Source organism: Choloepus didactylus, chromosome 9 (assembly GCF_015220235.1).
Source record: "Choloepus didactylus isolate mChoDid1 chromosome 9, mChoDid1.pri, whole genome shotgun sequence".
Lineage (NCBI taxonomy): Eukaryota > Metazoa > Chordata > Mammalia > Pilosa > Megalonychidae > Choloepus > Choloepus didactylus.
Window position 1 is genome coordinate 125,972,996 of NC_051315.1, and position 26,552 is coordinate 125,999,547.

A 26,552-nucleotide genomic window follows, 5' to 3' on the forward strand; every position below is an offset into this window, starting at 1 on the left:
TACCTTCATGCCCTGTATCAGGCCTGGGGACACAAAGGCGAGAAGGCTCGCCCATGGGGCATGGCACCAGCAGAGCAGATGGCCACCATACAACGTGGTAGGTGCCTGGTTCCTGATCTCCTCAGGCTATGGTGGGCTCCACTGGAGTTAGCCCACCCCAAGCCCAGCTGTGGGGTCAGGGGTGATGCATTCACCTCTGACGTCCCAGAACTGGGTGCATATAGTAGGCACTCAAATCACTCTCGTAGAGCGCCTGGGGTTGCACCAACTTGGCGAGACTGCTGTGTGGCCCCTGAGCTTACTTTTTTCCAACCAGTCCCAGGATTTAATGTACATTGGCATTTCCTGTCCTTGTTGCCTGGGTGAGGGCAGACAGATGTCACAGTTGATTCATGGTCATTGTGTAAGACCGACCAGCAAGCCAGCTTCATTTCTCCTGCAAGCACCCTTGGTTCTCTGCAATTTTGTGCCTCCTCCAGAATCCCCAACCTCCCACCTCCCCTCTGTCTCCTGCTCCCCCTTGGCTGCCGACCTTGCCTCGAATGTCACAGAGAGGCCCTCTGTACCCCACGCCCGGCCACAGGGACGGGCCTGCCTGCAACTGCCACCTCCACCTTCTCTGTCCCTTATCCCTGTGACTCTGCATCCCCTTGCCTCTTGCCTTCCCAAGGTTGCACCTGCATCTTCAGCCTCTCATGTCACCTCCATATCGGAGCACAAACACGTTTGCAATTATTCCATTTAAAGAAGAAACGCTTCTTTGTCACTACTTCCTTCCTCCTTGTCCAACCCTCACCTCACAGACTTCTCGGGTCCTGAGCCTCAACGCTGGTCCAGGTAGGGTTGTGTCCTTTGCCCCTGGGACCTGCAGTGCATCCGTGGGCCCAGGAGCCTCTGCTCCTTCTGGGCTCTAGAGGAGGGTGGTCTTGGGGCCACTGAGGCAGAGCAAATGACATCATTGCTGGAAGCCCCAAACCTGGTCCTTTGAAGTAGAACATGAGTTGCATCATGTCATTTGTCTACTTGAGTCATAAAAAGGCCTGCAATAAAATCCACATTCCTTACCCCAGGATCTTCCAGTCCCTGCCTTCCCCTTTCACGCCAACCCCTACCCCTCTGTTCTAGTTTGCTAATGCTGCTGGAATGCAAAACACCAGAGATGGATTGGCTTTTATAAAAGGGGGTTTATTTGGTTACACAGTTACAGTCTTAAGGCCATAAAATATTCACGGTAACACATCAGCAATCGGGTACCTTCACTGGAGGATGGCCAATGGTGTCCGGAAAGCCTCTGTTAGCTGGGAAGGCACATGGCTGGCGTCTGCTCCAAAGTTCTGGTCTCAAAATGGCTTTCTCCCAGAACATTCCTCTCTAGGCTGCAGTTCCTCAAAAATGTCACTCTTAGTTGCACTTGGGGTATTTGTCCTCTCTTAGCTTCTCCAGAGCAAGAGTCTGCTTTCAACAGCCATCTTCAAACTGTCTTATCTGCAGCTCCTGTGCTTTCTTCAAAGTGTCCCTCTTGGCTGTAGCTCCTCTTCAAAATGTCACTCACAGCTGCACTGAGTTCTCTTCTGTTTGTCAGCTCATTTATATGGCTCCACTGATCAAGGCCCACCCTGAATGGGTGGGGCCACGCCTCCATGGAAATATCTCATCAGAGTTATCACCTACTGTTGGGTGGGGTGCGTTTCCATACAAGCAACCTAATCCAAAGGTTCCAACTTAATCCCCACTGATATGTCTGCCCCACAAGATTGCATCAAAGAATATGGCTTTTTCTGGGGGACATAATACATTCAAACCAGCACACCCTCTAAGCTCCAACTGGCCTTTCCGTCCTGTCAGGGCCCCTGTTCTTTCCCACACTGGGAACTTTGCACTGTTCTTTACCTGCCTGGTTGGTGCGTTCTTGCTCCTCAGGTCTCAGCCACATGCTTCCTCCTCCAGGAAGCCCTCCCTGACTACCCTAGTATGTTCCGGCATTAGGTATTATTGGTGACCCTGTTTATTTCTTGGCTAGCACCCAGCCCAGCCTGCAGTTGTTTTATTTCTATGCTTGTCTGCTTATTGCTTACTCTCGACTAGAATGTAAACTCCAGGGGGACAGGGGCCCAGTCAGCTCGCATTAAATACCCAGGGTCCAGCAGGCAGCGGGTGAATATGCAAATAAACTCGTTATCTACTAACTTGAATGTTGCCCATCTGCTGCACTGGGTACTTTGCATGTTTTACCTGCTCCTTAGCTCGTGAGTGGGATGCAGGAAACACTGATTATTCATTTGTCAGAGATGGGAGGGCCTGCAGCACCAAGGTGCCTGATAAAGCCCAGAATCTTCCATGCTGAGAGCTCATGGGGAGGAGGAAGAGTCAGAGGCAAAGGCCTCAGAGGCAGCCTGTTGATGCGTCATGGGGGTAGTGGATCTGGGTACTGCGTGGGGAGGAGGTGGCCCTGGGGGGCCGGGCCGAGGGGGCATGTGCCTGTCCCCCATGGGGCACTTGGCTTCATCTAACCCACCCCCAGGCCCCAGGGGTCACCACACTCATCTCAGGATGTCCAAGAGGCAAACAGTGACAGTTCGTGACCCTTTTCAGTAAGGCCTCACAGGCCCCAGGGTACTGCAGGGGCACAGCATGGCCAGGCTCTGGCTTCGCCCTGCTGCCACCCACATTCCAGAGAGTTCTTTAAGGCTCCTGGGGGCTCCAGTGACCCCTGAGGCTTGACAGAGGCCAGGCCTGCTCTGCCCTTTTCGAAGAACCTTGGGGGGCTTTGTGGGGAGGGAAGCCCCCCTCAGTGGGGCTGCACCTGCACCAGCCTTGGCTCCCCCTGCTCACAGGAGCTGCCCTGGCACAGCGTCAGTTGAGCCATGGTGTTCACGCAGGTGCAAGAGAGGGGAAGGGGTAGCTCCTCGGGGGTCTGCCTGAGGACTCCCCAAGGGTGGGTGTTAGCAGAACTGCGGGCTCAGGTGGCTGGCAGGGGCACTGGGCAGCCGGGGCAGAGAAAGTGAGAGGGGAAGCGGAGGCAGTGGGTCCTCGCAGGGCAGGGGAGCCTGGCCTGGAAGCCAGCTGAGGAGGTGGGCTTGCAGCGTGGGGCAGGGTCCTCGAGGACCCAGGGGAGAGCAATAGGACCCCTCTCCCAAGGAGGCCCTCAGAGGCCCTGGCCTGGCCCCAGGGACCCTGATGGTTGGGGGCACAGCGGGTGGTGTCCCCAGGCTGCAGGTCTGGAGAAGGGTTTGTCAAAAGGGAGCCGGAGAAGTGGCCCTGGGGACACCCCCCCTTGGGGCAGAGGAGTCAAGCAGTCGCTGGGTGGCAATGAGGACAGGCGGGTGGGGATGGGGACCGGGTGGGGGGAGAGAAGAGGCAGAGCCTGGGACACCTGCTCCTATGGAGCCCCTGAGACCCCCAGGGCAGGGAGGAGACTGTTTACAAGGCTGGCCTTCTGCCTCAGTTTCCCCCCAGTTTCCCCCTAGTTCTGCCTGGCCCCTCCCTTCAGGGTTGGGCAGCCACAAAGGCTCTCTCCCAGCCCCTCCCGCAGACCCTGGAGTGACTCATTCAACTATTTTACTGAGCACACACTACACGCCCCTGTTGCCCACCTGACCCCCAGAACCCTGCTTTGCCCCATGCCACCTGCTCCCACACTGGGCAGGCCCTGCTTTGTCCCCCAGACTTGGTGCCTCCCAGCCAGCCTCTAGCTGCGTCACTTCCTTCCTACCCAAATGAACGCGTCTCTCCCAGGCAGGCCGGGCCCGTGGGGGAGAAGACACAGGCTCAGAGCCACAGGAGGCTGCAAACCCCCAGGCCCTGCCGAGGCTGCGTGTCCTGCCGTCCCAGGGATTGTTTCGGGTCCTGGGGAGCAGAGACCTCTGCCCTGCGGATACAGCCTCGGGCAGGGCAGGGTCTGACAGGGGACCCCCTCTCCATTTCCAGCCCTGTCATCCACTTGGGGAGCTGGATGGGACTTCAGCAGTCCCCCTCATTACAAGGACAAGGAAGTAGGAACTCCGCAGGTACTGCTCGAGGGCCTGCAGGTGAGGCACGGCCTCTGTCCCGGGCTCCCAAGCGCCCAGCTGCACGCAGAGCTGCCCTCCCTGGGGAGAAAGACAGACAGGTGCCCTCGCACCGCCTCCCCCACTCCTTTGCCAGGGCAGATGTTGCCCTTTCCTATTCGGCCTAGAACCAGCCTTGCTGTCCTTCCCCGCAGGTTATCTGAATCGGAGTCAACCCATGGATGAAGGCTATTGGCCTCTAAGCTGGTCAGTCTGGGACAGCCAGGGCCTTGCACATGATTTTCTCACCCTCCCCTGGAGCCAGTAGCTGAACCCTGTCAGCCTGGCCTGAACCTCTGAACGCCCCTCCCTCCGCCCCACCCTGCTCCCCGAGTGGTCCTGGGGCTCGGAGGATCCTGTGGTTATAACCGGGGAGGGTGGTGGCCAGGTGGGTGCCAGCTGTGTCCCCACCTGGAGGCCATGGGACTGTCCCTACACCCCTAGTCACGGGCCCTGGGCACCGCCAGGCAGCAGGTGCACCACCACGTGCTTCTCCTCAGCCTCTGAGCTAGAAGCGAAGGTTTCCTGATCTCAGGACGACACCACCCAGGTTGGAATCACGTGAGCTTGTACCATGTGCCCTTCTAGAAGGAACCAGACCCTAGGGGTGCCACAGAACAACCTCGCCAGTCCTCGGGCTGCTCGGATTGGGGCAGAGGCACACCCTGGGCGTGTTCTGACGGGCACCAGGGAGTCAGGGTATAAACAGTGGTATTGCCAGAGGGTTCCACCAAAAACAGCAGACATGCTTGGTCCAGTATCCATCAACCAAAATTCCGTATCTATATATACATATGACTGTTATGGGAAATTTATTGCAAACAGTGAACCTGACACTTTATATTTTACTTTTTATTACATGGCCTTTTAGCAATTTAAAAAATTTCAAAAAGTTATCCACTGCTTCCGAACATGTTAAGGGTATGTTTAAGAAAACTCGGACATCTATTTGTGGTGTGGCCATGCAGGATGGCCACATCCCAATCCCTGGAAACTGTGACTCTATTATTTTTCAGGGTAAAAGGGACTTTGCGAATGTGATTCAGCTCATTATCCAGGTAGGTGCAATGTAAACACAAATGTCCTTTACTGTAAGAGGGGCAAGAGAGTTGGAGAGAGATTTGAAGACTCTACACCACTGGCTTTGAAGGTGGAAGAAGGGGCCATGGGTCAAGGAATGTAGGTGCCCTCTAGACGGTGGAAAAGGCCAGGAAATCAATTTGCTCCTAGAGCCTCCGGAAGGAACCCAGCCCTGTCAGCACTTGGTGTTAGCCCAGGGAAACTGATTTTCACATGTCTGCTCTCCAGAACTGTGAGATAATAATTTGTGTTGTTTTAAACCACCGATTGTATGGTAATTTGTTACAGCAGCTACAGGGAACTAATACACTCTGCTTACTAATGGGGTCCTAAATCCGTGAAGTTCTTCCACCCTTGATTTCCCCCCAACACCGAAAGTTCTTTCCACACCAGCATTTACCAAACTTGTTTTTTTAAAATTTGGAGCATCAGGTTTGTGTGGAAAAAGTATCTCCACTTCCAGTGTTACTGGCTGCAGAGAACTAATCTTACGTCCAATGTGTCGAGGTCTCAAGGGAGACTTTGGGGGGTGGACAGACTTCCTGGCCGATGGCTGCTGGGTTTGCACGGTGTCATCAAGAGAAGGGGGGGCCCCAAGGTCAGCCAAGCTCAAAGCACTTGGAGCAGGTTGAGTGAACAATTCAAAGGAAGCTTTGAGGAAGATTTGAGGGTTCTTGTGTATGCATTCAGAGTTTAGGGCTCAATTTTCTAACGATGTGAACTGCTAAATTCTCTGTAAGTTTTACATTGGAAACACTGTAAAAATAGTCAGTTTTGTTTCTCAAGGCATACTGGGATAATGTTAGTTAAATTTTGGGAGTACCAAGCACTTGCTATGCATCATCACATTGAACCCGCAGAACGACTTTCTGTGATCGGTACTGCCCTTGTCCCTAGTGCCCCATTTTTACAGAGGAGGAAGTGGAAGCTGAGAGAGGTTAACCAACTCATCCAAGGCCACACAGCCAGCAAGCAGCAGAGCCAGGATTTGAACCAGGCAGCCTGGCTCTGGCAAAGCAAAGAGCATGATTTCTCAAATGTTTCTCATTAACTTTAGTTTTTAAATTCTGACTTAAGGCCAACAGCCTTTCCTGAGAAAACAGAAAAGAATAGAGATAATTCAGAGAAGAAGGCACAGGCCCAGCCAGGGTACCCGGTGTGGGGGCTGTGGGACAGCCCGCAGGGATGGGCCACAGAGACAGCACAGAGTGGCATCCTGCAAAGGCTGTGAAAAGGAGGACACTCACGTGGGACTCCCCAATCCAATGGGACCCCAACGCTGCCCACTCACAAGATGCTGTACCTCTATCCATGCTACTTTATTTTGGCTATTTCTGTGATATTTCTCCAACAGATATACAAATTGGTTATAATAATGTTTCCCTAAACATAGCCTAGCTGGGTCTATTTCTCTGAGATTGAGATCCAGATGGCCCCACTTTGACCCTGAACTCGACACTCAAATTCTCACTCTTGACTTGGAACCCAAGTAAGCCGATCGCAAGTGACTTTGATCTCGACTCAGAACCGGTTCCAAAAAGGGCAAGAAAACCTCAGAAAAAAGTTCCAGGCTACTGCTCCGATATCTCAGGCACTACAAAAAGCTGCCTGTGGGCCAGATTCCTTTTTTTCACTCCAGAAACAAAGAGCTTTGAAATCATTTTAAAGTTCCAAGCTCACTTCCTAAAAAGGAACTCAGCAGAAAAGAAGGCTTTCCTCCGGCCTTTCAAGAATCCGTGGAGGAATGTTTTTATCACTCAGATGAGAGCAAAACCCGTCTTTAGGGATGTGCGCACTTTCCCGAGTGGATTTTTGTCTGTGGAGCGGCATCAAAAATCAAGCTGTAAGCTCAGGCTTTACCAACTTAAAATACTTGGAAGTTTTTCATCCCCTTGGTGAGATTTAATGGGGATCTGTTTTGGCTGTCAATATGGACTGAATCGGCTATGAGTAGGAAACTGGGTTTCCTGAATCTACTTATTTGGACAGCAGTAACGAGGGAGGAGACAGGCAGGAGCTTGGGAGGAAGGGGGATGTTTGGGAGAGAGGTGGGGATTTTTGTCCGTTTTAGCACCCCTGAATCACTGCTGGCCCATTGCAAGTGCTCAGTAAGTACTTGTTGACTGGCGGATTGACGCGTTCTCTGAGGACTCCATTTTCAAGGATTTTGCTGGCACGGTTAACCGAGATCCTGATCTGTGCAGATCGTATTGGGGTGCACGGGGGATTGAGCAATGCACTCCGGGTGAGCACCTCATCCTCGTCACTCCAGGACGTCCCTGGGGAGTCAAGGACCTCAGGCCCAGCCTGCCTTCCGTCCTTCCATCCTTGCCCCTGCCAGTCCCCTTCCCAGGCTTCTCCTGACCTTTTCAAGGGCCTTATGCAAGCTGCTTGTCCCTTGGAGAGCTTGTGTTTTGAAGGGGTTGTCTCTTGTAGGAAACAAACTCACTAATAATGAATTAGTGCCCCCATTTATAAACCCATTCGAGATGTAGATAATTGACAGTCAAGGCTTCTGGCTGGGAGAGACCTTACCACTGGCACAGTCCCCTCCAGCCTGAAAGTGATGGGGGCAGAGGTGAGGGGAGCTTCCCATGAGATGTGTTCACTGTACAGACCCCCAGCCTGATCTCCATGAACTTTGGGGGTCCAGGCATCACGGGTTGGGGCTCCTCCCCTCCACCTTGCCTCTGTTTGAGCAAAATGGTCCCGTTGGCATCCCTTAAACACACCAGCTCCCCCAGGTCCATGCCTCTGCTTCTGCCTTCCCCAGCAGAGCCCCCTCCCCACCTTGCTCAGCACTGTTATCCCTTCCTGGAGAGTGTGCCCCTGTGAAACTGCTATTTGAAGAGCTTGCAACCTTCAGTGAGAGTAAGCCTGATAGATTACGTTATTTTCAAGTCATAGAGCCTTATTTTGCTATATGTAAAACCATACGCAACAGCTCTTTTCTTGCAAAATAATTCATAAGTGATGGAAACTTTTAAAATGATTCCCAGCTGAGAGGCCACCTCCTCCACGAAGGCCTCCCTGACCAGCCCTTTGATGATCTCCCACCACTGTGAGCATGTGGTTTCTTCCCTCCACAAAGGTAAGGCGAGGGGAGGTGGGAAGATGGAGAGAGTGCCTGATCCCCAAGCCCTTAAGCAGCCACCTGAGCTATTTTCCCCAAGGAAGCCTGCTAAGTGTGCTCCACGATGGCTCCCTCTTCAGTGCTCTGAGCCTTTTGTCCCAGGTCCCAGGGTGGTGTCCCAGGGAGTGGGCCTCCGGGGCAGCTGTCAGCCACAGAAGGAAAAGGAGCCGGGCTGACGGGCAACTCTCCACCCCCTGGGTCTCATCCCCATGAAGTGAAGAAATGTGGGCCCCCGTGAAGGGAAAGAGCCCCGGGGAGGGGTTAGATGGCCTCAGCTGAGCCTCTGGTCGGCCCCACGCGACTGGACGGTTTACCCAAGGGCTGCCCTTCCTGAGACAAGTGGGGCCCCCCACGGCCAGGTGAAGATCCCCACGATCCTCAGTCCCCACGCCGGGGCGCAGAAAGCTGCAGCTGTGGCGTTACCCGTTACCCACCGGCTTTCCTGCTATTCAAAGCCCTCCCGGCGAGAGGTGTCCAAGGCACTTTGGGTTCCAGGAAGGGGGTGGGAGGAGGGGGAGGGAGGTGTCCTATTATCTGCCTCCACGGAAAAGAAAGCACAGGACACCCAACAAGCCCCTGGCTCTGCTTTCCCAAGGCCAAGCCGCCCTACCGTCAACCTGAGACATGGGGAGGGCGAGAAAGAAAGAAAGAAAATCTATGTGGACAAATTGTGGGAGAGGGGAGGAGAGGTCAAAGAAACTCGAGGGGGGAGGGGGTGGGGGCTAGAGGGGCCCCCAGTGGTCTTCCTGAGTCAAGATAAGCATTTCTCCAAAAGGAGAATAAACGCTGGTAATGGTCAGAGAGAAGCAAAGGCACAGGACCCACAAGGCCAGTTCAGCGTGGACACCCCCAACTTTAAATCAAGATAGACATTGGGAGCCAAGGGCCGCCACATCCAAGAAATCCATGCCTCCAGGTGTTCCTGAAGGTTCTGAGGGTGGGGCCTTTTGTCTTTTAAAAATGGGCCCCAGGGTGAGGAGGGGGCTGTGTGGCTGGGGGCAGGGGTTGCTTTCACACCCATGAATTCCTCACCTTCCCAGCTGCGCTCCCCGCACGAGATTAGAGATGCCTGCAGGCAGGAATCACAGTTTGTTTAACGCTTGGGTTTATTACTAGGGCCAGCGCCTTGGGCTGCATGACCTGGGGGGTAACACAGCTCCCCTCTGCTCAGCAGGGTTCCGCCTGAGTTTTCTGCCTGGCCCTTGCTGACGTGACATTTTTAATCATTTTTGAACCAAGAGCCCCTGCATTTTCATTTTGCACCAGACCCCACAAGGTACACCGTCAGTCCTGTTTGTTATCTCTCCTGCCCCATAGCCCTCCCGGAGGGGCCTGGAAGGACTCACTACTTGCTACCCCCATTCCACAGACGGGGAAATGAGCCCTGAAAGGGTAGGTGAGGAGGTGGAGCCAAGACTGGTCTTGATCTTAGGAGAGAAATCTCTGGCTGCTTCGACATGTTTCTCAGTGAATGGATACACGGTGGACTCTCTCCCGTCACACACCTGCCCCTGGTGATAACCCCCATTGCTTGTTGCATTTCATTTAAAAAATACCAGAACGGTTTGCTCACCTGGCGGGAGGAGCTCCTGGGAGTTGGGCCCCCGACGGCTCGTGTTCTTCTGCCCCGGAGCCTGCCTGGGGGGGCTGGGAGCAGGCCGGGTGCCCCCAGCTAAGTCCGCACCCCTTCCGTTCAGTCCCAGGCGGCCGCAGCCACTCGCCCTGCTCTGTGCGGGGAAAGGCTCTTGGGAGGTGCCCCTGACCTTCAGACCCTCTGGGCCCAGAGCTGGCCCCGCGCCCGTGCAGCCCTGCCCTCCTGGGCGTTACCTTCCGGTGCCCGCGCCTGGTCAGGGCGGCAGCCGGGACCCCGAGGCCAGCCAGGGGAAGGCCGCACGGCGGGTGCTGCACCCTGGGGGAGGTGACTCCATCGTCCCACCGAGAGGGGCCTTCTGGGTGCCCACCCCACCCCACCCCCCTGATTGCCTGGGTCAGCCGCACGGCACTCGAATCTGAGACTTGGGAAGAGCTCTGCGGTCCCTGGGGGTCCATTTGGCCTCGGTTTGATCACTTCTGGGGATCGGATGCTCGCTGCTTTGTGGGAGACCATTCATTTCATACATCTATGGAGTCCCTCTGACATGTAGGTACGGAGCGAGGCCCTGGGGTTCAACTGGGACCACCTCTAAAGTGAATCTGATTTCTTCTTTCTCCTCCACCCATTTCACCGCTTTAGAACAGGCCCTCGTCAGCTCCTACCTGGGCTATTGCGATGTCCTCATAACAGGTCTCCCCGCTTCAGTCTCCCAATTGCTTCCACCCCTTCCCATCTCGGCCCACTCATACACCACGTGGATCTGCTGACACAGACCTGATCTTGTCACTTTCCAGCTCAAAAACATTTTACATAACCTGTTAACAGTTTCATGAGTTTTTCCAGAAGTATTCTAACCTTTATACAATCACCTTCTCTCTCTTTGTTACACACACACACACACACACACACACACGTACCTATATCTTCTGTGTTTCAGAGGCAGGATCACAATGTCCTGTTCTGCATTTGTTTTCTTGGTGATTTGCCAGTTCACCACACCCTGAGATCCTTCCATCTACTGTTCAGCTATAGGAAAGTTCTGGAGAGACACTAAGAAATCCCTTTAAAGGGCTGGGGTGTCCCTGACCAGAACCTTCTGTGATGGTTTTCTGGGTGATAGTTTTTGCTAGATCATTAATGGGCTTAATAATCATAAAGCGATTGTTTTTAAATGGCTATGATAATTGTGCATCAGTAGGAATTGAATATACAAGTGTAATGGATTTTTAATTCATTATAAGAGAATTTCTTTTAAGATTATCTAATAACTTCCTGGGTTGAATTTGCTTTTGGAGATGGGGAGAGATAAGAAATTTCAATGTTTGAAATTTCTTTTTTATTGTTGTGGTTATTAAAATATACATTTAAAATATATGAAGGTGATGGATGAGGTCTGGTCAAGAAGGAGAACTGAGCAGAAGCAGGAATAATTATCAAAACATCTGTTGACCACCTGTCATGGCCCAAGAGGGCTTTTGTAGCCGAAGGACTAAAGAAAGCACTGGACATATTCTGAGACATGAGCTTTTATTATGGGGCTTACCTACAGGGTGGGAAGTCGAGTCATGTTGCCCTGAAATCAGGAGCTTCTCTGAATGGATTCAGGAGCTGCTCTGAATGACGGCATGTTCAGAACACAACATGGAAATAGTCCGCACTTTGGAGGGGGCTGAATAAGCTGGTTATAAGTGCTTGACATTCCAACGGGTATGAGAGCATGAGGCGGGAGCAGGGGTCATGCAATGTAGAGAGGGATTGATTGTAATCAGCAGGAAGGAGGGAAGGAGGGGAGGATTATAGATTATCTTGCAGACAACAGTATCTCAGTGAGTCTCAGGGAGGAAGTTCTTTTGGATATAGATTACATTTAGCACCTGATATTAGGAAAAGAATAGGTCAAACCTTAACTGTCCTAGGTCAAGCAAACTGCTGTGTGCAGTCGTCAAGACGTTGGGGGCCCGGGGCTCCCACACCACTTCTGGACCAGTCCCTGTTTTAAGGGCTTCATGGGAATTAACTCTAATCATTACTATAGTTTTATGATGAAGAAGCCAAATACACAGAGTTAAATTGCTTTCCCAAGGTCACACACAGAAATGCGGGAAATATATATATATATATATATATATATATATATATATATTGTTTTGGTTTGCTAAAGCTGCTGAAACACAATCTACCAAAAAATGGATTGACTTTTACAATGGGGATTTATTAACTTACAAGCTTACAGTTCTTAGGCTGTGAAAATGTACAACTCAAGGCATCAACAGGCGATGCTTTCTCCCTGAAGACTGGCTAATGGAGAGCTTGGACTCCTCTGTCAGATAGCAAGGCACATGGTGACGTCTGCTGGTCCTTTACTCCTAGGTTTCATCGCTTTTAGCTTCTGGCTTCAGTGACTTCCTCTCTTAGCTTCTGTGTGTCCTTCTCTGTAAACTCCTCTGGTGGTGGTGGTGGTTGTTTTTCTGTTTTATCCTCTCAAAAAGGACTCCAGTAAGAGGATTCAGACTTACCTTGAATGGGGTAGGTCACAAAGCAATTGAAATAACCTAATCAAAAGGTCCCACCCACAGTAGGTCTACACCCACAGGAACAGATTAAAGGAACATGGCCTTTTCTGGGGTAAATTACAGCTTCAAACCATCTCATGTGCCTTGGGTGTCTGTCGTAATTAACAGTTGTGGTGGAACAAGAATCAAAACTTCAAAATGTAAGCATAGCAGGAAGCTTAAAAAGAGATTATGACTCAGAAGTAAAAAAACGTCCCAGGCCGTGGGTAGAAATGGAGTCACCCGCAAGAAAGTGGAGAGTGAGCTGGATTGACACATGTGCTCCAACTTTTCACCCCTCATGAACCCGAAGACGGAAACTGAGAAAGGTACTTAAAAATGAGTTGAGAACTTGTGAACCCTTCACAATTAGGTAGAGGCAAGCATGAGCAGATCTCCCAAATTTGGGGCCCTGGTGGAAACAATCCCACCCCGCCCCACCCCCACTATATCCCAAAGATAAGTCCCATTGAAGATGAGCCCACAAAGAAATATAGAAAACATTTGGGAAGTCCAGGGAGAAGAAAGGCAGCCCACAGGCCAAAAATGCAAGAGTTGACACATGAGGAAATGGAAACAAGAGAATAATATAAAAGAGATTTTAAAATAATAGTATGCTTAAAAGCATTTAACGAGATAAAGGAGTGAAATACATAAAACAAGAATAGGAATATAATTTTTTAAAAGCAGATTGAAAAAACTAAGTAGAAATCCTGGAAATAAAAAAATTTAGTCATTTAAAAAGTCTTAACAAGACACAACTTTAGATTTAGGGAAATCTAGTGATTTGGAAGATGTATCTAGGAAGTCATCCAGAATGAAATGCCAGGAGGTAAAGAAATAGAAAATATGAAACAGAAAGTAAAAAGTAAAAGACATATGGAAAAATCACAAATGCCATAGAGAGAAAGCAGGTTGTACACAATTGATGATGCCCATATGAGAGCAGACTCGAGGCGAGCCGGGCACAGCCCCCTTACTGTGCGGTCCCTTTGCTTCTTCCTTGACTTTCTCAGACTCCAACTGCGTGCCTGCTCGGTGCCAGGCTCTGTGCTTGCCCCCTGGGGTGTTCTGACTCTGCTTCTGTACCCAGCCCAGGTCCTGTACCTTCCTCCAGGAAGCCTTCCTGATGACACCTGTTCTCACCTCTTCCCTTTTCTCTCAATCACTGTCGCTATCACACTTCCCGCTACAGCGTGGTCTTTACCTTCCCTGACCTCTGCTCCTTGATCAATAGTCTTTTTTTTTCCCACCTGAATAATAAGCACTTGGACTCTATCTGTCATCTTTCTCCCCTTCTTCCCAAGTTAGCATGCTGTTGGCTACTTAAGATGTTTTTGATGAACGTTTTTGAGTACTGGGTCAATTGATCTTTGGAGTCAACTACAAGTTAAACTTGCTTGCTGCACTAAGCCCATTTGTAAAAGTGCTTCAGGCCCTCTTGAAGCTGTATGTCCTTTCTCGGTGATCTGGACAGGACAGAGTTAAATGGACCCCTTGATCCACATTTTAAAGCCTTTCATTACATGACTTAACACTGTTTTTTAAAATAATGCCATTTTAAACGAATGATAAAATTCATATGTGCTTGGAAGTAAACATCACTTGCAATCCTACTACTTAAAATTACTGATGGATAATATTAATTTATTCGTTGTGCATTCAATAAATATTTGCTAAATACATATTTCATGCCAGACACTTTGTAGGTTTGGGGGATATAGCAATATACATGTTAAAGTATTTTTGTTCATTTGGTAGATTTCTGAATATATAATATACAGATTCACAAAAGTGGGAGCCTTTCTTACATGCTGTCTTGGACCCTACTTTTTGTTTGTACGTCACACCATCCCAGCATTTTCTCATGCCATTAGCTAATCTTTAAAACATGATTTTAATTATTTGCCTTCTTAATATTCCATTTTATGGAACTGTCACAATTTCTTTAAGTCGTCCCCTTCACTTAACAGCTTTTAAAACACCTCTTCTGTGGTCTTGTCAATCAACTGGCAGAAAAGTGATGGCAGAAAAGTGATGTAAAGGCCTTGCAGTGGATGAGTGAGGTCCCCCAAATTCCTGTCCACCCAGAACCTCGGAAAGTGACCTTTGTAGATCAGATGTGATTAATTAAGGGTCTCAAGGTGAAGTCATCCTGCAGTTAGGGTGGGCTCTAGGTTCAATGACTGAGGTCCTTGCAAGGCGAGAGAAGACACCGAGGCGCAGGGGAGAGGGCCACAGGAAGATAGAGGTTGGGGTGATTCAGCTGAGAACCCAGAAAGGATGAGGATTCTCCCTGGGAGCCTTTGGAGGGGACACGCCTGCCAACACCTCCAGGACAGATGAGACGATGCATTTCTGTTGTCTTCAACCACCAGTTGAGGCCTCCACTTCAAAGGCAATTCTGCGACCTCCCATGGGGTGCTGGGTCAGGGCTGGGTGGACTGGGTTTACCAGGCCCCCCACCTGGGCCTGCCTTAGGAGGGGCCAGGCTGCACCTCAGTCTCTCCCAGAGCTGGGCCTTGCTCAGTGGAGGGCTCGGCCAGACCAGGACAGGCAGGGCGGGGGAGCGCTCAACCCGGGGGCCCCTCCGGAGAGCTGATGCCCTGCAGTGGGTGTCCCCAGCTCTGAGCTGCAGGAACCACCCAGACTGTGCAGCTGACCTGAGGTTCGGACTTTGTCCCGTGGAGGGAAGGGAAACAGAGAAGGGGGGCCTCCATCATTAACCCCTCACCCCCACCCTGGCTTCTAGACCAAGGCAGAAAGTGCACTTTGAACTAAATCTGACTGCCTTTTGATTTCCAGCCTCCACAGCCTCGCCCAAGCTCTGGCGGGGGACTGGGTGAGGTGGTTTCTGTTCCCTGGCAGTGAGCCAGCGAGTGACTTGTCCTCCTGGAATGAGCTCGTGATCCCTGGAGGCTCAGACATTATTATGGGGGGTACAGAAGAACAGGGTTTGTTGCCAGGTGCTAACATCCAATGAGCCCCCACCATATGCCAGACACTGGGCTGAGAGATTCGGATGGGGTATTTCATTTCGCCTCCACATCAGCCCTGCCATGAAAGGTAGCATCCATTCATTCATTCACTCAGTGAGTATTTATCGAGTGCTGATGACATGTCAGAAACTGTTTTAGACACTGGGTTATAGTAACGGACAAGACAGACGAGGTCTCTGCTCTCATGTAGCTTAGAGTCTATTGGGACATTTTTATCCGCATTTTTCAGAGGAGGACACTGAGGTTCCAAGTGGTCAAGGAAGCTGCCCACTCACCTGGCTAGTGCATGGCCGAGCTCCCTGCTCTTTTTTTTTTTTAAGTTCACAGAAATGTTGCTATATTAGGTTACTTTCTTGGGGTAAAGTAGGAACATGTTGGAAGTAAAGCAGTTATCTTAGGTTAGTTGTCTTTTTCTTACTCCCTTGTTATGGTCTCTTTGCAATGTTCTTTTATTGTATGTTTGTTTTGTTTTTTTTTTCATTTTTTTTTTCATATAGTTGATTTAAAAAAAAAAAACAAGGAAAAAAATATGTAGAGCCCCTTTGAGGAGCCTGTGGAGAATGCAGGGGTATTGGCCTACCCCACCTCGATGGTTGCTAACATGACCACAGACATAGGGGACTGGTGGTTTGATGGGTTGAGCCCTCTACCATAGGTTTTACCCTTGGGAAGACGGTTGCTGCAAAGGAGAGGCTAGGCCTCCCTATAATTGTGCCTAAGAGCCTCCTCCCGAATGCCTCTTTGTTGCTCAGATGTGGCCCTCTCTCTCTGGCTAAGCCAACTTGAAAGGTGAAATCACTGCCCTCCCCCCTACGTGGGATCAGACACCCAGGGGAGTGAATCTCCCTGGCAACGTGGAATATGACTCCCGGGGAGGAATGTAGACCTGGCATCGTGGGACGGAGAACATCTTCTTGACCAAAAGGGGGATGTGAAAGGAAATGAAATAAGCTTCAGTAGCAGAGAGATTCCAAAAGGAGCCGAGAGGTCACTCTGGTGGGCACTCTTATGCACAATTTAGACAACCTTTTTAGGTTCTAAAGAATTGGGGTAGCTGGTGGTGGATACCTGAAACTATCAAACTACAACCCAGAACCCATGAATCTCGAAGACAATTGTATAAAAATGTAGCTTATGAGGGGTGACAACGGGATTGGGAAAGCCATAAGGACCACACTCCACTTTGTCTAGTTGATGGATGGATGAGTAGAAAAATAGGGGAAGGAAACAAACAAACAGACAAAGGTACCCAGTGTTCTTTTTTACTTCAATTGCTCTTTTTCACTTTAATTATTATTCTTGTTATTTTTGTGTGTGTGCTAATGAAGGTGTCAGGGATTGATTTAGGTGATGAATGTACAACAATGTAATGGTACTGTGAACAATCGAATGTACATTTTGTTTTGTATGAATGTGTGGTATGTGAATATATCTCAATAAAATGAAGATAAAAAATAAATAAATAAGGTTTTATTGAGATATATTCACATACCCTACAATCATTCACAGTGTACAATCATTTGTTCACAGTACCATCATATAGTTGTGCGTTCATCACCACAATTTTTGAACATTTTCCTTACTCCAAAAAAATAAAAGTAAAAAAGAACACATAAAACATTCCACACCCCCATACCACCCTATTTTTCATTTACTTTTCATCCCCATTTTTCTACTCATCTGTCCATATGCTGGATAAAGGTAGTGTGAGCCACAAGGTTTTCACAATCATAGTCACACTGTGTAAGCTATATAGTTATACAATCATCTTCAGGTTGCAGTTTGACAGTTTCAGGTATTTCCTTTTAGCTATTCTAATACACTAAAAACTAAAAAGGAATCTCTGCATAGTACATAAGAATGCCCTCCAGAATGACCTCTTGACTCCATTTGCAATCTCTCAGCCACTGAAACTTTATTTTGTTTCATTTCTCTTCCCCCTTTTGGTCAAGAAGATTTTGTCAATCCCATGATGCTGAGTCCAGGCTCATCCCCGGGAGTCATGTCCCACGTTGCCAGGGAGATTTACACTCCTGGGAGTCATGTCCCACGTAGGGAAGGCAGTGAGTTCACCTGTCTAGTGCATGCCTCGGCACTTTTGGGACTCTCACAGGCGCTGGGAAGTCTGCTCCCAGCCCGCACGCATGTTCTCACTGCATTTTCAGGTTTAAGAGGCAAGCTCACCTCAGGCGGCTGCTTGGCCTGTGCTGTGATTCAGACGTGACTGTGTAGAGAGCTGGACCGACTTCTTCCTGGCTCGTGAGAAGCTGTGTCCTAACTGGGCCAGGGCTGTCCCTGGTCATGTCAGATCAGGTGAGTGGGAGGCAGACGCTGGGGACTCCCTTCGGGGTATATAGGCGGAGTCTCGAGAGAGGAGGCCCTGATCTTGGGGCCAGGCCGAGAAACACAGGAGCCACACTTTTCTTCCAGAAGCCGGGTTCTCAGCTGCCTCTGCTAACACCTACGCGCAACCCGCCAAGCCCCAGGATCCGGCCTGGGAGCGCTCCTCGAGGTATGGCTTGTCTCTGTTTCAGCTCACATGTTTCTTTGTTGGCATAAACAAGAGTTCTTCTGTATGGGGTAATTATGACGCGATGGTGGGATGTTTGGGGATGTCTCAGATGATGGCGGTTTTAAAGAGCGTGCCAGCTCTCGGCACCTCAACATTTCAGTAAAGCACCGTGCCCTGTTCTTGGGATGTCGAGAGGAATTGTTGGATGGGGAATGTGGGGAGAAGGCTCACGACTTGAGAAGACTCCCCAGTTCTGTCCTCATGTCATTGCTGGAGATGGGGTTCCCAGGAACGCACTGGGCACAAGCAGAGGCTTTAAACCCCCTGGAAATGGCTTATTCTTGAGAAAAGAGGCTGAACCCGTCTCTGGGCTTGTTGCCCTACAGCCTTGCTTCACTGGTGCTGCAAACGGATCAGATGACGGCCGCCTGCCTGCTCTTTGAGGGTTGGCAATATTCCAAGGTGGGAGCCAGCAGGCAAAGGCCCCAACCAAAATGAGCCAAAGAACACGGGCACAGCTGCATGGTGTGCCTCTTTCTCCTTCCCAGAGTTACTGGCACGTGGTCAAATCCATGGCCTTCCCTTAGTATTCTGGGCTCCTAGAAGGCAGGGACCGAGGTTCATCTGAGGAGACAGAGCCCGGGGAAGGAGGCTCCTGCTGAAAGTGCACAGCCGCTTGGAAATGGAGCTGGGACCAGAATCCGATTTGCTGGCTCCTAATTCAGTTCTCTTCCCCCTACGTCAGTCTGAAGCTTCTGCCGGTGTTGGACCCTGAGCTGGGTTAAGATGGAAATTTAACAGGGGGCCAGGAAATTGCATCTTCCTGAACTCATCCTAGAAGGACCATTGCGTGGGGCTAGACGTCTCCCTTTGTCCCAGTTCTACCACTTAAAAGTTGGGCAAGCTCAGTTTCCTCATCCGATAATGGCATAATAATGGGATCTGCATCATGCAGGTGTTATGAAGACTAAACCAATAAATATCTGGAAGACACTCCGCAGACACTCGGTCCTTCGGAAGTGCCCTTGGAGTGTTTGTTATGATTATTCTGAAGGCATTTGGGGCTGGGCAGCCTGGAGCCCCAAAGGGCACACAAGGTTTCTAGGTGGCCCCCCAAGGAGAACGGGCCCACGACATGAGGGGCTCGGGTGTTGTCGGTGGGTGTACACGTCGGGGTCAGCGCTGGGGGGTTGTTGAGGAGAATGGAGAGGAAACCCCTTGGGACACTGGGGTCCTCTTTTGCTTCCACCCCCACCCCGCCCCCCGGGTGCAGCTAAACACCTGCTGCACAAACCTGGAGAGACTCACGTGGTGGATTTTATAGAGGGCCGGCGCCCTGGGGTCAGATGGGGCAACCCCTGTAAAGCGTTATGCCAGTGATGCATTATGTGGGTGTTTGGCAAAGATAGTAACCCCTCCCCTGCTAGAACACAACCCCCACAGGGCAGGGATCTCTGTTTTCATTCTTGGGTGCACCCCAAGTTCCTAGAACAATGCCAAACACAAAGTAGGCACATGATAAATATTTGCCACATGAATGAACACAGTTGTCCTCGATCTCAAGGAGATCAGAGTCTGAAGGGGGAATCTGGGAACCAGTCGCAGATGCATTCACACCCCTCCCCCACTGGCCCCCCACATCTCATCAGTTCTACAGCACCTGTCTCTAGGAGCCAGGGGGGACCCTCTCACAGGTGTCACAGTCTCTGCATCATCCAAGCTTTTATCTGATCTCACCTGAAAAATTGCAACAGACTCGCCTCCCACCCTCTGAAGCCCAAAGAGGGACTTCTGACAAAATAAATCTGATGGGATCTCTCCCTTGCCTAAAATCTTTTGAAGTCTTCCCCTCACCTCCAGGATGAAATCCAACTCCTGATGGCCAACAAGCCACGAAAGGATGCTCAGCATCGTTAGTCTTTAGGGAAATGCAAATCAAGCCACCCACTAGGATGCCTGTCATCAAAATGACAGACAATAACAAGTTTTGGTGAGGATTTGGAGAAGCTGGAGCTCAAATACACTGCTGGTGGAAATGTAAAATGGTGCACCTGCTTTGGAAAACAGTTTGGAAGTTCCTCAAAAAGGTAAACCTGGAGTTACCATACTACCCAACGAGTCCACTTCTAGGTATATACCCTGGAAATTGAAAACATATGTCCACACCAAAACTCGTAAATGAATGTTTATAGCAGCATTATTCATAATAGCCAAAGGGTGGAAACAACCCAAATATCCATCAATTGCTAAATGATAAATAAAAGGTGGTATATACATTCAATGGAATATTATTCAGCCAGAAAAAGAAAAGAAGCATTGAAACATACTATAACATGGGTTATTAGAAAAATAATGCTAAGTGAAATAAGGCAGACACAAAAGTTTGGGAGAGTCAAAGTCATCAAGACAGAAAGTAGACTAGTGGTTGCCAGGAGGCTGGGAGAGAAGGAACGGGGAGCCACTGCTAATGGGTGTGGGTTATCTTCTGGGGGTGATGAAAATGTTCTCGAATTAGATAGTGGTGATGGTTGCATATGATTTTGAACATAAAATCCAACAATGTGAATGTAATTAACACCACTGAATTGTATATCTGAATATGGTTAAAAGGGAAAAATTTAGGTTCTATATACATTACCAGAATAAAAATTTACAAAAACCGTAGAACTGTCCAACACAGACAGAAAACTCTACAGTCAATAATATAATTATGAAAATACTGTTTTATCACTTGTAACAAAGGTGCCACCCAAACGCAGTGTTCAGAATGGTGGTTGGGTGGGGTTGGGTGGGGGTGGATGGGGGTGGGAACTCAGTATTTTCTGCGTGACTTTTATGTAAACCTACAAGTTCTCTAATTGTACACTTGAAAAGGGCGAATTTTATAGTCTGTGACTATATCCCAATAAAAAGGGCAGGACTTGAGGGGTGACAGGGGCTCCAATCGTTAGTTCTTTTCTCTTCTCTCTAAGTTGGGACCCCCAGCTCCAGCCCCACTTACCTTGCAGAGCCCATGGGCCTGTTTCCTTGGCCTAAGGCCAGGCCCTCCCTGTGTCTTGGGGTGGCCTGCCCCTCCCCGCAATCTCCAAGACCCCGCACTCCTGTCTTCACTCTGCTTCCTCCTGAGGAACTTTCCTGCCTTGTTTTTCCTTCTGGAATTTCCACGTGATGTACTCTGCTAACCTCCCTCCCACACTGTAACAGGTACAGCGAGTTTTGACTCTGAGGGCATATCTTAAATATAAGCATTTAAATCTGAATTATACCGTCACTGTTGACTTTTCACCAAGGACATACTTTCCAGACAGATGTCTGCTGAGCTTAAATAAATCCCTGGTTAATTTTCTACAGAGAACACTGTTGAGCTGCATCTCCTCACTCCCTTATTTTCACCTCCATTTTCAATCATATTTGAGTCTTCCCCAGTTACATTTTCTAACACAGTTTCAATGTAGCCACCGTTCTGTCTAGCAAGCGCCATTTCCCCAGATTACCATTTGCAGATCTAGATTTTACTATGAAGATTTAATTCTACCCAGGTTTGGGCTGCAATACATTTTTCCTTGGGCAGCATTTGCCCTTATCGTTTTGCTACATTTTCCTAACAATACTGTTCATTATGGTTTCAATAAAAGACCGATCGATCGCATTTATTTCTCAAAATTTTCTAAGTTTTAAATAGATAATGCAGATATGTGATAGGAAAAAAAAAATGCAAGCGGTGCAACAAGGATCCGCAGAGGGAAACCTGTGTCCTCCCTGCTGCAGGCTGCTTTCCCCACTTCCCCTCCCCAGAGGCACCGTGCAGGGGGTCCCCTTAGACCTCCTCTGACCAGAGATCGGGGGACAGGGGGTTTATCAGGAAGTGTCCCTGGGGTAAGCACTGTGGGAGGGATGGCTGTGGGAGAGGGGGGCTGCCTGCCATGCAGGGGGGCTGCTTGTCCTCTGGGGAGTCTGGAGCCGGACTGGCCCTTCTGAATTGTCCCACGTTGGGACAAAGGGTTGGGTCTTCATAGTCTCGCCGTGGGGTAAGGGCAGGGGGAGGCTCTTTCCAGCTGAAAACAGCTCCGCCTTCCTTCCCCAGGGCTGACAGCTGAGGGTCTCAGGTCTGTAACAGCACCCCCAAGGGGGGCTCAGTCCTTCAGTCCTGATGGGGGCCTGGGACACCCCTCGGGGACCACTTGGGTCCCGTAGTCCTCAGGTGTCTCTCTGGCCCCTCACCACCCTTTGTCGTCAAGTCCTCGTTTTTTATTTTTATTCTCCCCTGGCTCTGATCTTCCCATCCCCAGCTGGTGTGTCAGGAGCCTCTGTGTCTTCTATTCCCATCAGCACCCCCGTCCCTGCCTTGGGGTGTTGCCCACACAGTGGGGGCAGCTGGGCCTGGGTTTCAGGCAGCCTGGGGAGGGAGAGCCCGGAGAACCAAGGTTTTTTTTTTTTCCCTTCTTTTTTTTTTCCTAAAGCAACTTTCTAGGGCTCTGGAGTTATAAAAAGCTCCCATGTGTCGTTTTCTGGCAGTTAAACAGCTGCAGAATGCCACTCGGCGGGCGTTCCTTCCCTCCGCGGCGGTGGCACTGGACTGATGTGGGTTTGGCCAAAGCGGTCAAAGCCTTATCACGAACCTGCTGTTAGGATGTTTGATCACTTATAAGTAAAAATATAATACAGGATGCAGTTTTCCAAATCCCCTCTCCGATTTCGCGTGGCCTGGGTTTTGTCATCCCCAAGGGTCGCAGGTGCTGAGATTTTAAAAAGGGTCTGGAATATACTCAAGGGGAATGAGCCCCACGGGGGAGGGAGCCAGCTCCACCGAGGCTCGTGGACAACTCGGGCCGCCCCCGTGGTGCTCAGGAGGTGACAGAGGGGCTCCCCTTCTCTTTCCGCCAGCGCCATGGCCCCCTGCCCTGTGCTGCAGAAGGAGAGGCTGTTCCAGTCCGGAAGGCACACCTACAGAATCCCCGCCCTGCTCCACCTGCCCCAGCAGAACACCCTGCTGGCCTTCGCCGAGAAGCGGGCGAGTAAGAAGGACGAGCATGCAGAGCTGATTGTCCTGCGCAGAGGCACGTATGACGTGTCCGCCCACTGGGTCCAGGTAAGGCGGGACACGGCCACACTCGCTTCTCTGGGGCCGCTCCATACACGCTCCTCTGCTGGGTGCGTCCATGGAGCCAGGCCTGGAGCTGGTGGAACATGGGCACAATTAGAGGGTGGGGGCCTGGAGGATGGAGGAAAAAGGCACATGGAAAGGGACGCATCCCGGGGTGGGGCAGGGAAGGTGGGCACCCGGAACTCACGTGGGTTCACCACGAGCAAGTCCTGTGGCTCGGCTGCATCTGTTTCGTCGCACAGCTGGACGAGCCAGGCGGAGAAACAGCCATTCCAAAGATTTCCCTACATCCTTGAGCACTCCATGGAGAAATGGTTTCAATACCACATAACTGGGAGGTTGACTCTTCGAGTAAAATTAACGTGGGAGTGAGGGGCTGCTGGAGAGATTTCTTGAGTCCTGAAGTTCCAGCAGGTCTATCAGCAAGTAATTTTGTTGAAGACTCCCAAGGCTGGCTTATCATACTCGAAGGGTCTAATAGTACTGTTACTATCATTTTGTGGTCATTGTTACATATGGCTCTTTAGAGCACGGGATTCGAAGCAAGTAGAACTGGGTTCAAGTCCTGGTTCCACCACTTCCCAGCGGTATGACCTCGGGCTACTTACCTACCCATTCCAAGGCTTTTTCTCTCCAGATGTGGGATGGAGCTGACAAGGCCTGCCCTCAGGTGTGGGAGGCGCTTGGAGGAGACAATGCCCTTTAGGCACAGGATCTGCCCTTCAAATTGCTCACGGGGGCTAACTGTCAAAGAGTGGGGACGGTGGCTGGGCCTCAGCCCATGTGCCATAGACTTGGCGAGGTTACAGGGGTCAATCTGTGTTCTCGGTGTCACGGGGCTGCCCCTCCGGGGCTGCATGAATAGAGCATGGTGAGGTGAAGCTGGGAGGTGACAGTCGTGGCCCATCCTGCACTGGTGAATCTGTGGGCCACCCCCTAGGGCTTCGCTTTCCAAGAATGACAAGCTGGATTGGGACGTTCAAGGAATGAGGATGAAGCTGGGAGTGGCTCATGCCTGAACTGTTTCGTCTCTCAGGGGTCCAGCGCATCGTGGGTGCTCTGTGACATATGTTGATGGGAATAGAAGTAGCAGAATGATTCAGATGACGAGCGGGCTGCTGGGAGGGCGCAGGGGTGCAGCCTTGGTACCCCTTGCTCTGGGGAGGTGCTGCAGGGAGGAAGCCAGTGTTGGATGACACGCTCTCCTGGGAGACCTCAATTCCAAACCCCCATGAGACACACCACCTCCAAGGCGGTAGCTCCTGTCACCATCACTGGCTACTCCAAGGCTGTGCTCTTTCTTCCTTTGTCCTCTCATTCAGTGGCAAGACCAGGAGGTGGTGGCCCAAGCCCAGCTGGAGGGACACCGGTCCATGAACCCGTGCCCCTTGTATGACGAGAAGACGGGGACCCTTTTCCTCTTCTTCATTGCCGTCCTGGGCCAGGTCACCGAGCACCACCAGCTCCACATGGGGCACAATGTGGCGCGGCTGTGCCACGTCACCAGCACCGACCACGGCAAGACCTGGAGCCCCGCCACGGACCTCACCGACTCCGCCATTGGCTCAGCCCAAAGGGAGTGGGCCACGTTCGCGGTGAGCCCGGGGCACGGTCTACAGCTGCACAACAAGCCCCAGAGCCTGGTGCTGCCTGCCTACGCCTACCGGAAACTTCCCTCCCAGCGTGGGCCGGTCCCCTTCGCCTTCTGCTTCATCAGCCACGACCACGGGCTCACGTGGCAAAGGGGGAACTTCGTGGCCCCGGACACCCTGGAGTGCCAGGTGGCTGAAGTCAGGGTTGGAGGGCAGAGGGTGCTGTACCTTAACGCTAGAAGCTCCCTCCGAGCCAGGGTCCAGGCCGAGGGCACCAGTGACGGGCTCGACTTTAAGGAGGTCCAGCTGGTGAAGCAGCTGGTGGAACCTCCCCACGGCTGCCATGGGAGCGTCATTGGCTTCCCCAACCCCAGGGCAGGGTTGGACTCCTGGGACACGTGGCTGCTCTACTCTCACCCGGCAGACTCCACGCACAGGTCCAACCTGAGCGTGTACCTCAACAAGCAGCCCCCGGACGCCTTGGCCTGGTCGAAGCCCAGGCAGCTGGCCTCGGGGAGCTGTGCTTATTCGGACCTCCAGAGCATGGGGGCCGGGCCCGACGGGTCGCCCCTGTTCGGGTGCCTGTACGAATCGGATAACTACCAGGAGATCATCTTCCTCATGTTCACCCTGAAACAAGCCTTCCCGGCTGAAGTTTTGCCTCAGTGAGTCATCCCTGTGCAGTCCAAGAGCGGCTTCTCTTCTCCTTTTACGTGCTAATTGCAAGGCTAATTATTTTTCTTCTCTGTCGGTGCCCTCTGGATTTGGGATGCCGTCTCCTGGTTCCCTTCATTAAAAATATGAGGGAAGTTCTGCCTCCCAGCTCTGCTCCTTCTCTGTTTGAGTCTTCCCTGTGGATTCAGTTTTCAGTCTAGAAACCAAAGGGACCTGGCTTCCTGTAGCCCCTTGAAAGTGAGGGAGGGTGTGCTGGTTTGGATGTATTGTGTCCCCCAAAACACCATGTTCTTTAATGCAGTATTATGGGGCCAGAGGTCTCAGTGTTGATTAGGTTGGAATCCTTTGGCTGAGTGTTTCCATGGAGATGTGACTCAATCAACTGTGAGTGAAGCGTTTGATTGGATAATTTCCATGGAGGTGTGGCCCTGCCCATTCACGATGGGTGTTAATTGGATCACTGGAGTTGTATAAAAGAGTTCACAGACAGAAGGGCCTGAGAGCAGCTGAGAGTGACATTTTGGAGAGAAGCCAAGAGAGATGTTTTGAAGACGGTCATTGAAAATAGACTTTTGCTGCTCCAGGGTTTGCCTGGAAGTACTAAGAGAATATCCCCAGCTTCTCAGCGAGAAGCATCCTGAGAGAAAGCCATTTTGAAATGCAACCTGGGAGCAAGCAGACACCAGCCACCTGCCCCCTGAGCTAACAGAGATTTTCCGGACACCATTGGCCCTCCTTCAGTGAAGGTACCCTGCTGCTGATGCCTTTGTTTGGACACTTTTATGGCCTTAGGACTATAAATTTGTAGCCAAATAAACCCCCTTTATAAAAGCCAATCCATTTCTGGTGTTTTGCATTCTGGCAGCATTAGCCAAGTGGAACAGTGGGGGGCATCTGAACAGCAGTTACTCTGCAGAGCTCTACCTGCTCCCTCCACTTGCCCCCAGTTTTTGTCTCCATCTTGATAAATTCTCTAAGCCAGCTCATTTCTTCTTGGGAAATGTTCTCTTGTTCCTGGGGAAAAGCTGAGACAGAGATATAAATGAGCAAAGACCTGCGCGCATGCATGCGCGCGCGTGTGTGTGTGTGTGTGTGTGTGTGTGTGCGCGCGCGTGTCCCTGCTAACCCTGAGGCAGCTCAGTATGGGGACTAGTGACACCGGAACAGAAGGAAGGGACGAGGAAGATGAAGTTAGCTTAGGTTATTGCATTCGTTTCCTAGGGCTGCTGTAACAGATTTCCACAAAGTGGGTGGCTAAAACAATA

The 26,552-nt window shown here is 50.8% G+C and overlaps 2 protein-coding genes across 3 annotated transcripts in view; one reads left to right on the forward strand and one right to left on the reverse strand.

Annotated features, from left to right (window-relative positions):
- Window positions 1-9,950, reverse strand: part of NGEF (neuronal guanine nucleotide exchange factor) — a 128,101-nt gene extending 118,151 nt beyond the window's left edge. The window contains exon 1 of the mRNA XM_037849583.1: window positions 9,833-9,950. The gene's annotated coding sequence lies outside the window, so the exon portion shown is untranslated. The remainder of the gene's footprint in view (window positions 1-9,832) is intronic.
- A 319-nt stretch (window positions 9,951-10,269) lies between these two features.
- NEU2 (neuraminidase 2) lies at window positions 10,270-25,591 on the forward strand. Of its 2 annotated transcripts, XM_037849586.1 has the most exons (5): window positions 10,270-10,403; window positions 17,570-17,717; window positions 17,835-17,916; window positions 22,801-23,005; window positions 24,343-25,591. In XM_037849586.1, exons 4-5 carry the CDS (start codon window positions 22,805-22,807, stop codon window positions 25,279-25,281), a joined length of 1,140 nt encoding a protein of 379 aa, XP_037705514.1. In that variant the 5' UTR covers window positions 10,270-10,403; window positions 17,570-17,717; window positions 17,835-17,916; window positions 22,801-22,804; the 3' UTR covers window positions 25,282-25,591. The 2 variants fall into 2 exon arrangements, with proteins under 2 accessions (XP_037705514.1, XP_037705516.1); XM_037849588.1 differs by lacking the exons at window positions 10,270-10,403; window positions 17,570-17,717 and having other exon boundaries at window positions 17,833-17,916.
- The last annotated feature ends 961 nt before the right edge of the window (window positions 25,592-26,552 follow it).